Source organism: Anabas testudineus, chromosome 14 (genome assembly GCF_900324465.2).
Source record: "Anabas testudineus chromosome 14, fAnaTes1.2, whole genome shotgun sequence".
Classification (NCBI taxonomy): domain Eukaryota; kingdom Metazoa; phylum Chordata; class Actinopteri; order Anabantiformes; family Anabantidae; genus Anabas; species Anabas testudineus.
The window spans coordinates 8,284,805-8,300,709 of record NC_046623.1 but is presented as its reverse complement, the minus strand read 5'-3'; the positions used below and the strand labels follow the sequence as shown (position 1 = coordinate 8,300,709).

The window sequence follows — 15,905 nt, the reverse complement described above, 5'->3', positions numbered from 1 at the left end:
AGAACTTGCATTTTTTGTGGTGAGAATTCATCAATTAAATTGTAAACAAATTAACAACAAATTAATCAGACAAAAAACAGCAATCTTCATTTAACAGCCTTCCATTACATTACTGATTTACAATCCGGCAACTGTAGCTTTCTGAGGGGATGACCTGCATTTTTTTATTAACTATGCAAGACTGAGGGCATTAAAGTCAGGTGGCTTAATGTAACATAACAGGTGAAATAGTGACACAATAAATAAAGGTCTGAAGAGAGTTATTTGAACATACACTCACCAGCTGCAGACCTCACAATCACTTCCCTGAAACTCATAATACTGCTTACAATTGACTACATTTGATGAAGATTGAATTACCAGCAGAGCTAAATCACGTTTGTCAGTGATAATTATGTTTCTGACCTGGAGACACTGGAAAACAAATCCTCAGAAACCTGACAATTTTAAGAGGATTGAAAGTTCAGAAATAACACAAACAGTGGGTTGTGAATTACTAGACACTGGGCAATATAATCTTACTGAGAAGTACACCCACTAACTTGCAATTTGCAGCAAAGGAAGGATGATTTGTTTTTTTCTTTGGTACCACTGACATTCCCCGACTGGTTAATGACTTCAACACTGCTAATTACCCCTGCTTTGTTCTCTACAGTATGTTGAAGCTCCTTCTTTTCTGTTTGTTCTTGTTTCTAGATTTCGATTTGCAACAACAGAAAGTCATACTCATGACATGATATGAGGAACATTAAAATACATTTGCTATGTTGTCACTAAAACTGACTTTATGCAATATTGTTCCCACACTGCATATTTTTTTGCACTTGAGAACTAGTTAGGGCATTATCTTCTCCTGTACCCATCTGCAGTACATTTTATTATTATTATTCAGCTTTTGTCACTCTAATGAAATCATTATGAGGGTTATCCAATAAACATGTCCACCAAATTAGCCTATTTTGAAGCTACACAGAAGCAACAAAGACACAAATACAATGAAAAGAGGGAAAAAATTGGATTGCAGCATCACATATTCCCTTAATGAATTGGTCGCATAGAGTAAAAAAAAACCTTTGGATGGTTATTGCACATGATAAATCGTCATCAACATCAAAATGCTGACTATTGCTATTAATGACAGTACATGCAGCAGCCTCTCTGTGCAGTACTCCACCTGCTGAACTACTAATAACTAAGCTCCTGTCTGATCCAGCTGCTTCCTAGAGAGGCTGCCAATCTCTATAGCTACATAATTAGACATTTGGTTGACTGTTGTTTATTTTTGCCTTCTTCCATCTGGCATATATCACACACTTCCACATTACCTTCACACTCGTGATTCTTTCTTTTTGTATCTACACCAGTGACGCACACTTGATTCCAGATATTCTAAAAATGTTCAACAGAAAGCAGAGCATGTGCATCTCCTCAGACATGACAGGATACATGAGGAAATTAAATCACCATGGTATACTCTGAAATTTAATATTTCATAAATTTCATTCCTAAAGTGAACATGCAACATTCAGTTGCTGTTTTCCTGTTATACTTTCAAGCAGCACTTGTCACATAGATATTTATAAAAATAAAATGAAATACAAATAAATAAAAAAGAATAAACATACATTTAAAAGTGCAAATGTACATTTTGTTTACAGCATGGCATACTCACTGTACAATCATTGATTATATAGTCACATTATTTTATGCATTATAATAAGGATTACTAAGAAGCATAGTTTAAGTAAGAAATATTTCATAGCAAGTCTATTGGAAAATATTTGCATTGCCATATGACAAGGAGAGGCTCTTCTAAACATTGCCCCGGGTGAATGTGTGTGTGTGTGTGTGTGTGTGTGTGTGTGTTTGTGTTTGTGTGTGTGTGTGTGTGTGTGTGTGAGTGAGAGAGAGAGAGAGAGAAAGAGAGACAGAGAGAGAGAGCCCGCATGTACTGTATGTTGAAATAAGGTGTATATACAAACAATGAAGCAGAGGAAACGCAAATCATTCTAGTTCAGAGGCACAAAAACTGCCCAGCCAGCATTTCAAGTATCTAGCATTGGTTTGGACAACACACATCGGTCAGACGTCAGCAAAGCAGAGAGAAAGAGAAGAAGATAAGCAGGAGAGAAGGCAGCTAAAAAGTCATACAACAAGTGGAAACAAGCAGTTCAAAGAAGTGTGTCTAAAGAGAGACTCTGATGAGACAAACTTCATGTTTCGCCCGTCACCAATAACTCCATTCTCTTGTTAGGCTGGAAACAACAGTCATGCTTGCCTTTACATTTGGCTCCCAGTCCACTGAATGCTTTCTTCAGTTATGGCAGAAACAAACGTGTTATGATGAGGCGCATATGAGGAATCGTGGGACTGGTCACAGGGTGAGACACACTGCTGGACATTTTTACAAACATTTAATCTAAGTCTAAATATCCTTTCACCATCAGTGGAAGGACAGAAGGCCTGTGAAAATGATCCACACAGGAAATGGAACGCGAGAAAAGGTTTTATTCCATAAAGAATAGCCTTCGTGTTCATTGTCTTTGTAGCAACACCTGATAAGATGATTCAACAGGTGAAAGAAGAGTTGCGCTAAAGTTTCCTGGCACGGGAAGTTGCCACTTTTTCTGCAATAAGAAAGTTACCATCTTGAAATCTTGTTCCAGTGACATCTCCATCGGTGATGTCCAGCTAAGTATCAATTAACTGGATTCTAATGTGGAGATTGATTGAGAAGCTACAAATTATTTAATAGTCCTGCACCATGAAGGATAGCATGGCTCCACAGACACATTTTAATTATTTTGTTTATGTATAGTACAGATACAAAACATTTTTGGAAGGTAATTGTAATCTGAGAATTAATATTACCTGGGGAACCATGGGCAGGTTGTCTAAACAAAAGTTTAATCTTTTCTTTTTCGTGAATACCAAACTGTTTAAAAGATGATTTACTGTACATTTTGGGTAATAGTACAGGACAGCTCGGCTGAATTTGTATCTTTGTACATGTATTTGAAGTACAGACAGAGAAAGAGAGACTAATTGTTTGCTTATCTCAGACTGCTGGGTTATGCACGAGCATACAAATCCATCTGCGATTATAACTGAATGGCTTAACGCTCAGACTTGACTTTGTAGCGCAGAACCAGGTAAGTAGCCAGTCTGAGGACCAAGAAGAAAACTCCCAGCACCATGAAGTCCACATAAAGCTTGGCGTCCTCCACATCCAGCAACTGCAGGACCTCCTCTGGTTTTTGGAACTTACACACGAGGCCTGGACACTCCAGCTCTGACCGGTTCATCCCATAGATAGAAAGTATCACCCCCTCAAAGCCATACCTGGAAGACATTTTTGACAAAACCCAGGAAAGAGAATCATTTCAGATCAGAGATGGGGCTGTGAACAAAGACCAATGATAAAATTTACACTTTATTAAGCTGACTGTACCTGACATAAGAGACATAAGAGCTCCACTGTAGGTATTTGGGAATGGTGTCAAAATTGACAAAGAAACCAGAGAAGAGGAGCACAGGTATGGCTGTGACTGGACCCACAAACGTTGCCACCTGTGGAACAAATAACCAGAGTTAATCAAAAAAGACTGGCTCTGTGAAATATCTTGGCAACAGATACTTAAACAACGGACTTATAATTATTTAAGTCCAATTGTCATAAGCAATATGAGCACTGAATTGTTCTGCTGCTCTGCAGCAGAAGGACAACAGCTGCGAAATGTGTTATCAAAAAGGATGCATGTATTGAAGATACATGTATTGAAGATGTAATTATATTAATCATTACAGTAAAAAAAGATTTTTTAAGCACGTGATCACGAAAACATTTTTTAAATGTTCAAGTTGGCACCTAACTATTCTCTGAAGTATGCACATGCATCTACCTGCAGAGACGTTGATGCAGCACCTATAAGCAGACCCAGGGATTGGGCTACCAGGGCCGTGGATGTGGACAAGGCCATGAAAAGCAGGTAGCGCCCTGCCTCTGGAGGCTGTTCTGTCATCCAGTATACTATACTACAGTACATGATTGGACAGATCACCTATGAAGGAGATTTTTATTAGAGTCACTCATTTAAATTATATGCTATACATATTCTAAACACTGTGATAATAATATAAAAACTACCTGGAACGGTACGTCAGCCATGGTTTTGGCCAAGTAATAGGCCTTCAGGCTGTACCAGTAGTTGAGATGTTCTCTTATAAACACAGACATCTCAAGAGGAACTGTGGAACAACAACAATGTTAAAACACTTTCCACTTCAACCAGAAAAGCAACACACCGAATCAATGTTTCCACTCCCTCACTATAGACCTAGCATCTTACAGGTTAGGACAGTGGGCATCAGGGCAGCAAACATGAGGAACAGCATGGAGAAAAAGAGGAAGCCAGTGTTGTTGAAGACCTTGCTGGCATCATTTCCAATTTTAAGATAAAGCAGGCCAATCAGCACTCCAATAGACAGATGGGACATCACCCTGAGGTGGGTCAGCACCTTGAAGAACAAACATAAACAGTCAGCACAAAGTGGGCTACAGATGGAAATCCTAAACTTTTCATCTCTCATAAAATATGAGCAAGAATCAGGCAGAGGGTGATTATTTTACCATGTCTCTACATATAGTGACGAAGGTTCTTTTGAAGAGGATGCAGAACTGCGTGAATGTACTAGTGGCAAAGCTGTGTTTCTCAAGTGTTCCCGTGTCCTGTGGAAAAAGACAGAATGAAGAGTTTGCTATGAAAGCTTACTGTATTACATACAGATACAAAAAAATGTTCCCCAAACTAAATCTTTATGTGATTTTATGAAACAACTGACACGTCCTAAAGGCTATAATGTTATTCTTGTGCTTGACTAAACTCTTTGACAACTGGTAATAGCCGTAATAACAGAAAATGATCAATAAACTAATCAAATATTTAAAGAAGTAAAAGGCCAAAACTGCACTTAGCACCTTAGAGGAGTGATATTACAGAGAGCTCCTGGTGGTTTACATTTAGCTTTAGCTTTTAGCTAGAAGAAGCTGAGAGTGGCTGAGGAGAAAGGAATAAAAAAGAAAAAAGAATAGCAATAATATGGACAGCAGGGTATTCAGTACAAAGCTACGCAGTTTAATAGTACTAATTTTTTATTGTCTAGGAAACAATCAAGTATAATTTTATCAAAGGGAAATTTTTTATTTCCACTATACACACTTTGGGTTTGTACGTTGCCGTTATCTTTTCTGTAAATGACGACATCCTCTGTCGTAGACACTCAAATTAGATGGGGAAAGTCTAGAAGTCTAAAAAGCTGGTGTCACTCACGCTGTAGCATTGAGAGGGACAGGAGGAGTCACTCTTGTCTCTGGAGTTCTTCTTGCCCTCATCTGAACACAGGCCACCCTGAACAGCCTCAAACAGCACTGGATTCAGGTCTCCATACTCCCCCGATGCCACCTCAATGACTGGACACAGAGAGTACAAGCTAGAACATTTACACTGACAAAAACAGACACATATGTACTCATTTATAGTCAAGGAGATGTTCGACTTACTGAAATCAGCAGGATTGTGATACGTTGGGCAGTGGAGCCCCAGGTTCTTCAGATATGGGATGAGGTAAGGGACCGTGCCCTTGTATATGCACTGACCCTGACTGAGGATGTACAGCTGACAGAGGAAGAATACAGGTGAAGAGTAATCAACATAGTTTTGAACACAGCGAGTCCCTGAATAATACATGAACACCAGACAAAACGACAGGCCTGGATATCGACTACTGCTTGCCAGCTGGATAAAATGAATTATGCTGACCCGTGTTTAGCTGTGGCTAGACATGTCCAGCACTACACGCATTAGCTACCTTATCAAACATCTCAAAGAGCTTGGCACTGGGCTGATGAATGGTGCAGATGATCGTCCGTCCTCCCTGAGCCAGCGATTTCATGAGAGAGACAACCTGGAAGCAGGATGCGCTGTCCAGACCACTGGAAGCAAGGTGAGGCAAAAAAACCAGGGAGACAGATGTACTATTTAGTCTAGATTTATGTTGACATTACTCACAATCAAAGTGGGTGAGCGATGTTTTACCTGGTGGGCTCATCAAAGAACATGACTGGAGGATTATTGACCAGCTCAAGGGCAATGGCCAGTCTTTTACACTGGCCCCCGGATAGAGAGTTGGTACGTGTTTGTGCACACTCCTGAAGACCAAGAGCAGTCAGGATCTCATCCACCTAAGACACAAACACACGTCATGATTTATGACAAGAGGTGGGAGATTTGCACAAAATCTTCTATCATAGTATCATAGTGACCTTATGTCATTATTGAACTATGTTGTGTTGGGATGTAGCAGAATGTGGCTGCAGATGTTAGAGAAACAACATATATAGTGATCTGCTTTCTTCTGTTGCTGCAGCGTCAGTGCAGTGTGCTTGTTTTAATGGCTGTAAGTGGAGTGACAGGCTATGTTTGCAACAGATAAAATCCAGTAGATTGAACTGCAGTAAAGTCAAGATATTTCATATTGATGTGAACTACGTGTTAGGCAGTATTACATAAAGTAATATTCTGCTCGATTAATTGCCATATTACACAGTATTGACATATACAACCAGTGTTAAAAGGATAACCACCTACTACTGGTGCAGACAAGTCAAGCCCATCCCTGACTGATGACTAATGCTGTGTGTATAACTGTAATGCAATCCATATATCCAGACTCACAAGTTCTTTTTTGACCTGCATGCTCTCATTCAGTTTCAGATTAGCAGAAACCTGAAAGACAAAAATAAGCACATCATTATTCAATAGCAGCACTAAATTAAGTGTTGGGAGCTCATTTGATGACCTCACCATCATGGCCTCCCTCGCAGTGAGGTGTGGCAGCAGCATGTCATCCTGCATGATGTAGCAGGACATCTTCCTGAAAGTCCTTAGGTCCCTCGGTCGGCCATTCACCAGGATCTGGCCCTTCATGCCCGTCTCCCTGTTTTCAAACAGAGAAGAAAATAATATTGAACCCATTTTATAAGCTCTACTATATATCAAATAAAAAAACTGTCAAGAAATATAAGCCTTTTAGTGATCTATCCCTTATAAACTCACCTGTATCCAGCCAGAATATTCATAAGAGTCGACTTCCCAGCTCCAGAGGGCCCCATGATGCCAATCAGCTCTCTGCTGTTGAATCTCCCTGAGAGGCATTTGAGGAGAGCTTTGTAGCCTGACAAAGAGGAAAAATTATATTGATGTATATTGGTGTGATTGTTTTTTTGTCTTTTTTTGTTTGTTTGTTATTCTTGTGTTTTGAACATCAGTAAAACGTATCTTAAGACAAAGAGAGGAAATTGTTGTTACATGTTGTATTGAAATTCAGTTAGACTAGCTTAGGGAAGATTAAAAATTATTTTAAGAGATTATTTTTTCTACACATAACAAAATAAAATGCACAATACATGTAAGAGGGTATACGTATAGAAATCAGGTGTACAACAACACTACAGAAAGATAATATGCTGATTAATATGATGATGCCCTCAGTCAGAAAAACCACAGGCATTACTCCTCTGCAATAGTTTTAAAAATGGTCTGTGGCCCACTAATGAAGATGGCTCAGGTTTTTACGAGTCATTTCCTAACCTCCGTAGTTATTGAAACGTGGTGGAAACAGTAAAAAAAACACTGTTTAACCAAAGCATCCTGAGGAGCATCGTAACCAATCCTCCTTAAACCCTTGCTTAAAATAGCCTTATGGTAGTGCCCTATCCTTCCTCGCAGTATTATTTCATCAGTCAACCTCCATCCAGACAGCAGAGAAGCCTGTCAGTGAAGCAGCCTGTTCTGTTGTGTGATGCATACTGATGATCTAACCTGGTGCTGTAGGCTGTGCATAGCAATGGTCTTATCTGTGCAAGGCTGAAGGCACATCCTGATCGCCCACTGTCATGAGAGCTACAGACTGTGCAACACACCTCACTGTCCACTCCTAACACTACAAAGACTCAGTGAGATAATAGCATGTGACAGCATTTGCTCAGTAACTCTATCCTGATCTCATTGGTAGGCTGATCTCCAAGTAATTGTTAGGCAAATTATTTTCATGGCTGAGGTGAGGTCATGCCTCAAACTGGAGCTCATGATACAAGTAACAACTCAATTCGCACACAAGGAACATAATATTTTCATAAACCAGAATGATTTGAGGAAAGTTACTTTTGCCTATACCATTTTATGGCATCATTTAATCACATTAACATTTAGTCATTTGGCAGAAGCTTTTATCCAAAGCGACTTACAAATGAGTTAATGTGATTATGCCATAAAATGGTATAGGCAAAAGTACTAATATATAAAATGCCTTCATGTGCACATAACAGATATAATATATGTTAGAAACAGTACTTAAATAATAGTAGTAGTAGTAATAATTAGTAGTGACAGTAGTGAGTTTGTAAATTCTATTGAAGGTATCAAGAGCTCGATGTCTAAATACTTTCTACAGCTCAATGACAATAATACTGAAATACTATTTATAGATTCTTAAAAATTCACTATCTTTAAAAATAATCACTGTAACGGTCAGAGTCATTCTTGATGCTGAGTTTAACTTTGAAAAACATATCAGTACCATAGCTAAGACAGGTCTCTGTCATTTACTGAATATATTCAGAGTTAGAGGTGTCATATCTCAAGCAGACTGGTGCACGCATTAATCCCCAGTAGACCGGATTATTGACTCTTTTTTTCTAAATCACTTCTGATCACTTTACTTGACAGAGAGCATAATGCTAAGGCTGTGATACTATTCCTGTAATATAACAACAACCTCACTTTTTTCCCCCTTAAATATTAAAATCATCAATGTGAGGGCACATAAGCATTTGCAGTAATGCAGAACGGAAACTACTAAGAGGCATGTAAACATTTTCGGCTCCCCCTCCTCCCTTTTTCATAGCTAGGCTAGTGTTTCACCAGTTATCTCTCTCTTGGGATGGGAATACCCTCAACATGAAAGCAGGTCACAGCAGCCTCGTCCCAACACGGATAAATAGCTATTCTCAACATGATCAAATGCGGACAGAGGGCAGACCATACATCACCTAAACTTCCGGAGCCCTTTTACAATAGAAGGTACAACCTCACAGTTATTGCATTTACAGTGTCTTCCTGTTAGTTTATGGGACATAGCCTTCTCTTAATCGTAATCTCTTCCTGTTTGTCACAGACATTTTAGGAAATGACTCATAAGTAAGTGTGTCAGTGACTCAAAGACTAAAACACATGAAATTACTAATGACATCACAGATTTAAGGCTTATGGCTCCAGCTGCACATCATCCTTTTTCCCCCTCTTCTCTTTCCACCAGCCATATAATTGCGTTCAGTATAATTCGGCAGAAAAACATAAAATGATATGTTTTTTTTTCGCAAAGAAAAAGAATCACAGCAGCACACAGCAGAACAACAGAGCTAGGCTCTGTGTGATTACACCTGTTTACAGCTTTGATCAGAAAGACGGTGACTGCAGAGAAACAGCTCTAATCTTAGATGGTTAAATGAGCCCCTCAGAGCGAACTACAGCATGTGTTAAATATTAGTCGCAAACAGATGATACAACAAGGTGCTGCTTGTTATTTTATAGTGGAGTCAATTCGAGAGACAGAATGATCTTACAAGGAACAGGGTGCATATGGCAGAAGGCTCAGTGAGACTGGCTGGAGAGTAAAATGGCAAGTGCACCTCTTCATGAAACACACCGTCTAATTAGTAAAAGCTGAGACATGTGCATGAATGCAATGCAGCAAAAGCTGATTTATTGACTACAGCACGAGAATCCCTCACTGTTCCTCCTCCTAGCCATGATTCTCCTCATGAATACCGTCCATACATTCAGGTTTCCACAGTGGAACATCAAGCACTCCTCTGCCAGACTTTCATAATGAAAATCAATATTACACAAGACTGAAAATACCACAAGACAACCTGCAATGTATCATGTTGGGCCTCTGCTGAGGATATCATGTGGAAACTGTAAATATAAAGAATTCCTCTTAAGTCCCTGCCCTGTTAAATACACAGACCATAACAAAAGCAGCTAAATATAACAGTTTACAGATGGTGGTTTAGTTGTCAAGCAGAGATGACTGAAGGTGGGAAACTCTTCATTTATCAGCATGCTGAGTTTAAATACTGTCCATATTTCATGAGCAGATCGATTGCAGGCCTGACTAACTGCCACTGCCCATCGTCACACAACACGGGAGAAAGAGAGGAAGCAGTGTGCCATCCTGCAAGTGTAAATTATTTACTATGTCTAAACTCTGCTGAGTGCAGCACAGTTTGCAGGCACACTGACTGCTACAACATGGTGGAAGTCCCTAAGTGTGTGTGTGTGTGTGTGTGAGAGAGAGAGAGGACAGGGCTGGGCTCTGCTGTATGTGGCAGAACAACAGAACAAGGCCAAACAGACAAAGACAGAAAGCACCGAAGGAAAAAATGTTTTTCTACAAATGTCAAGAAGGCTTTTTAATGCTTCCCTAGAAATTTCTGAACTCCAGCTATTGATCGTCATGGGTGGTGCTTGCTTGCTCATCCATCATAGTTAGTGTGTCAACTGAGCTTGCAGTACCTCTCCTCCTCCACCAGGGACCTTCTCGGATGGTGTAGGAGAGCTCATTGAACTCCAGGTCCACAGCAGAGCGGCGCGGGAGGTGGGAGAAGCGCTGAGCCTCAGTGATGTGGTTCTCTACTTTCTTCAGGTGGGTGAGCAGTGGCGCCTCCTGGGGTGCTCCGCCAGGGAGTTTAGTCTCCTCCATGGGGATGCTGACCGAGCCCTGCTCCAGTGTCCTCTCAGCCATGCTGAAAGTCTGCAAAGAAGGACGGAGATGTCTTTAGACAGTAGATCAAAGTGAAATTAAATCCAACACTGAGGAGTAAACTAACTTTTATTCATTGGAACTGTTTGATGTTTGCTCGACTGTCTGATGTGTTGCAGGAATGATTTCAGGAGGACTGCAGACACTGTCCTTAAACTAGGTGCTGGACATGATCTGATTATAGTTTATTTTATGGACTAGCTGCTTGAGGGCAATGAGATTCTGAGTGTGAGGAGTTAGGATCTGGTTTCAGCCCTGCAGTAAGCTCGTACTGCTGATTCACATAAAATTCCCCACTAGACAAGACCTGTCTGAGGTGTCTGTTAAAACCATGTCTGCTGATCCATTAGCTTACCAACCAAACAATACATTGTTTCCCTAATGCCACTACACTGTATAAGCAGTATACTTTGTGTAAGCAATATAGTAAAAAGGAAATTGTTATTGCAATAATGAGGAAGTCAGTTTTTATTTACCCAATAAAAAAACTGTACTGAATACATGCGAATGATTTAGAGCATTACGTTTACTATTCAAATGAGTTTTCAAAAGTTAATAACTTGGCCAGAGTTAAATTAGTTTCCAGCTAAATAATGAACCATGTAATTCTCAGTTAAAGGTTTATGGATAGTCTTTATGACTGTGTTGTATTGGAAATGATTCTTCTTTGTCTTTTCTCTACATAATGAAACCACAGTCAAATGAAAGAGAGCTTAAAGTACTCATAATGGTTTATCTTATAAAAAGGTCTAAAATGAAAAATCAAATGATTACAATTTAATTGTTTTTCTATGTTTATTGTTATTTAATTGTATTATTATTCAATGACTGTGTTTAAGCTTTGCAGTAAGAGTATACAAGACGTGTTTAAGGGCTAATGTTAACAGTTAATATACAAAAACCTCCTGCTTGTCTCTTGAAAAAACATCTGACAAAACTACAATATGTAAAAATAAAAGCTTCACTAATGGTTTGAAAAGTCTGAGCAAATATGCACAATGTCCTTTGGGTCAGAAACATGTTAGTGAACATATCGATGGCTCATCCAGCTGGCCATCTGGGTGGATGATATGAGCTGTGATTATTTGTAATTAGTTCAGGCACATTCAACCTAATAAAAAGATCATCATTTGTGACACTGTATATGTCAGAAACAAGGTTACCGTCGCAAATACTGACAAATATGATGCACTCACCAATGTCTTCAGTGACAAAGGGATGAGAGAGAGCGCATCATGGAGCACAGAAAACCTACTCCTCAGTCAAAACCAGCACCTTCAAATGTTTGAAAATGAATATCATCCATGCACACACAATCACTGTATACAAACATCCACTGCTGCCATGTAGTGTAGTCTTGTAGCACCCAGCAGCTACTATCCATGACCTACTGTACAGTATGTGTAATAAAATATTCTGATGTGAAGAGGACAAGCGGGGAAAATTGACCATGGCTCCTATTGATCATCCTGCCATTAGTGAATTTCCATTACCAGCCTACACATAAGCTCTGTGAAACACTGACAGACTTTAATGGCCTCTCAGTCAGTTGAAGGCCTCCATGTTCTGTCGTGCGCGGCCCCCCAAAGCCGGAACATGTGAGCACCACAGCTGTAGTGAAGGTCTCCTCAGGGGACGAGATATGGGTGTTAAATGTATGTGTGTAGCTTTGCAGTGGTGTCCTGACTGTGTGCACTGTCAGTGATGAGGGCTGAGGTTCAAAAAGCACCTGTTAACAACAAACTGAGACACAGTTCAGGCTGGAAAATGACAGAGCAGTGGGCCAGATGTGGCAGAAATGAGCTTGTTCTGAGGACAAACAACAGCTGTGGTTTTACCAGTCAGTCCTACACTGCACATGCACATGCACACGCACACACACGCACGCACGCAGGTACTGGACATACTTATTATTGTGCGTTGAAATGACCAGGTGAGCAGCTGAGACCTGGTTGTCCTCTGTGGGTGTGAGCAACAGTGCTCAGTTGATCCCGTCAGGCAAGACAATGCAATCCCTCCTCATCAGAAGGTCTCCCAACACAGTCCCGGCCAGCCAAAATAACAAGATGCTCACTGTGCGCCACAGTCCAGGAAAAATCCGGATCGCTTGTGAGGTAGGTTTTCAAAGGACCGAGCTGTGTTCCCCTTATCAGTATCTCTCGGGGTGCGGCGCACATCATCCCGCATCCACTCCAACAACTCCCGAGATTAAAATCATGTCCGGCCTCAAACTATGACTGCATCCCAGAGAATCGTCAGGGGAGCAGGATGCATGTCATGTGTCTCCTCGGTTGTATTATTATTATTATTATTATTATTATTATTCCCTTTCGCTAAAACCATCCGTGTCGAACTCGGGTCGAAATATCCACGCACATGCTCAGCAGAGGTATCGATGACAATCTTCAGTCGCTGACATCTGGTAAGAAGCAAACACCACACAGAAAAAAAAAACAGCCAAACAGTGCTGCAGATGCTTCAGCAGCAGCTCGATATGTAGCAGCCGTCGTTATCCTCTTACCGGTTGGTGCGCACGCCGGTCTGGGATGCAGGGCGTTGCTGGCAGGATGCTACTAGACTAGAGGGTAAAAAAAAACAAAAAAAAAAAAAAAACGTCCAGTTGGTTTTGTTTTCCCTTAATCCTGATGTTTTCAGATCAATAAAGTCTGACACACTAAAATAAATATATACATAAGGCAGACAATTGGAAAGGCAGAATCCATTACTAATAGAGAGCACATTTCAAGTCTGGAGCACCAACCCTAAAGCTGGACTGAATTCAGAGTTACTTCCATTTATTATCAGAGCCTATCTCTTCGATAATGTAGATGTTCAAACCAAAGTCTCAGGCTCAACTTGTTCTCTCAGGGGGAAAAATGAGGGAAGTGGGAATAGGGCGATGAAATTAGGATGATGTAGCTGGGCTGTGAGTAAGAGTGCGTTGTAGTTACTAGCTTTCTGTTACAGATGATAAACGAGGGCCGACCGCGGTCACCAGACATTACACTGCTGGTAACAGTGGGAATAAAGATGAGGACGGCTTTAATGAGATTTCGGCCCCTCTGTCTCTTTAAAGGCCGCACCTGCGCAGCTGCCTGGTGCTGATGCTGCAGTGCCCGGGTTATTTTCGGTAGAACAGACGGGGTTACTCGCGTTCAAGCGGGCCCTACATGCCTTACATCACCCTAGAGACGGAATCAAAGACACATTTAGCCAATCTCACCTGTCTTTTAATCAGACCGATTTAAAAACGAGCTCTCATGTCTCCACATTCCTCCTTACAGACACTTACAGCCTATTTTCATCAAGGACAACATGTAAACACTGATTTCAAGGTTTCGAGATTGTGATTAGGCTTTTAAATCATCTCAGGTTTTGGCCCAAGCTCTTGTTTTTTTTTTTCTATAAAGCAGCTTTGGTCTTAAGGAGACAAATCAGTATCATAAAGATGAATGAAGGTTGTTTTTAGGCTTTCAAGCTGGGGTGATAAACCTGCCTTAAGAACACATACAGTACTTTAATGACTGATTGCAGTTATGCAATCCAGATATTTCACACACTGTTCACCTAAATTATCTAAAACCAACAATCCCTTCTAAACCTTCAAGGACAATCATGAATGAACTAACTGACCACTGAATAACTTCAGAGATAAATGCTTATCAGCTTATGTACAGTAACCACACATTAACGTGACTGGCTGTCAAATTTGTGAGAACAGAACAAACACTTGTGCTGCCAGTTTAAACGGTGACTGGGATAAAGGTGTTCTGGGCCTGGTTTGGTACAGTATAAATACGGAGCTGGTGTGTGGTTTGACACACATCTGAGAGTAAAGGTCATACAGGATGGCACTCAGAACAACTGCTCTACTCTGTCTGAGCTTTCTTCTGCTGTTGACACGAGGGACTCTCACAGATGAAGGTACATTTATAGCAGAATAATACCTTGAAAGACTGACTTTTGTATGTGTCACGCATAGCCTCAATGTACAGGTGACTTAACATATCTTGATGTGCAGGTCTAGCATCTGTCCCTATCACACTAACTGTGGAGAATGAGCTGTCTAACGTGAGTCCCGAGTCTTATTCCAGCTCTGTGGTAGAGGGAGGTGTTCTGCTGGGTGCTCTGAGGAGACTGCAGGAAACACAACAGGATTTTAAGTAAGACCACCCATGACACGACAAGCAGCTGGTGTATGTGCATTTCATCCTTTATTGTTAAAGGTATCTTAGTTTAGTCCTGTTTGATCCATGCCCTGAATCTTGGTTTATCTGTCAGGTTCACAGTGACGGTGGATCCAAACTTTGGTCTGTTTCTGGAGAGTGTGAATGGAGTATCTGGAAATGAACAAGACCAGACGTACTGGGAGATTCTGTCAGAGAGCTCAGGAGAATACACCAGGCTGGATGTGGGTGAGTATCCTCTCCAGAGTCTCAATACATCAGGAGTGGAGGAGGCTTAATTGGCTTTAATGAGGCAGGTGAATTAGTTAGCCTTTCCATTGTTGTCACAGGAAGTCCCTTAGTGTGATTATTCTAAAACTGTGTTTGTGACAGTATTGCTGTGTATCTATTTATCTATATCATATCTTAAATAAGTGGAGTCTGCAGTGCTAATACATAATTATAGTTGTTATCATGCAATATTACAAATACTTTTTTACGTTTTTGACAAAAGAAGCTACACAAATTATTATTAGCACAGAATCTGTGTTTAGAATAAAACCATGTCTAATCTAAACTCGTTACCTGTCCCTTTTTTGACAGGAATTGGCTGCTACACACCTGCAGCAAATGAACACATCGTCCTTAGGTTCAGCACCTGGTCCAAACAGTGATGAGCTGCGTTGTTTAGCAGAGAGGCTTCACGCTCAGATGTGGAAAAGAATCAAACTTTATTTTCAGTTTTATGGTTCAGTGGCCATTTCTGGATTATTAAATTCCTGGAAAGTGCAAAAATGGTGCTAAATGTTGAGACCTGACATATGAGAACTAACAAAACAGCAGCATCTAGTGGCT

At 40.5% G+C, this 15,905-nt stretch overlaps 1 protein-coding gene across 1 annotated transcript; it reads right to left on the bottom strand.

Moving 5' to 3' along the window:
* Nucleotides 1–13,293, bottom strand: abcg4a (ATP-binding cassette, sub-family G (WHITE), member 4a). Its single transcript, XM_026370468.1, has 15 exons — nucleotides 12,792–13,293; nucleotides 10,638–10,875; nucleotides 7,116–7,233; nucleotides 6,864–6,996; nucleotides 6,735–6,785; nucleotides 6,096–6,241; nucleotides 5,869–5,992; nucleotides 5,561–5,675; nucleotides 5,331–5,470; nucleotides 4,631–4,729; nucleotides 4,350–4,518; nucleotides 4,148–4,248; nucleotides 3,903–4,061; nucleotides 3,452–3,570; nucleotides 1–3,342 (listed from the first exon to the last, which is right to left on the bottom strand). Exons 2-15 carry the CDS (start codon nucleotides 10,864–10,866, stop codon nucleotides 3,117–3,119), a joined length of 1,929 nt encoding a protein of 642 aa, XP_026226253.1. The 5' UTR covers nucleotides 10,867–10,875; nucleotides 12,792–13,293; the 3' UTR covers nucleotides 1–3,116.
* Between the last annotated feature and the right edge of the window lie 2,612 nt (nucleotides 13,294–15,905).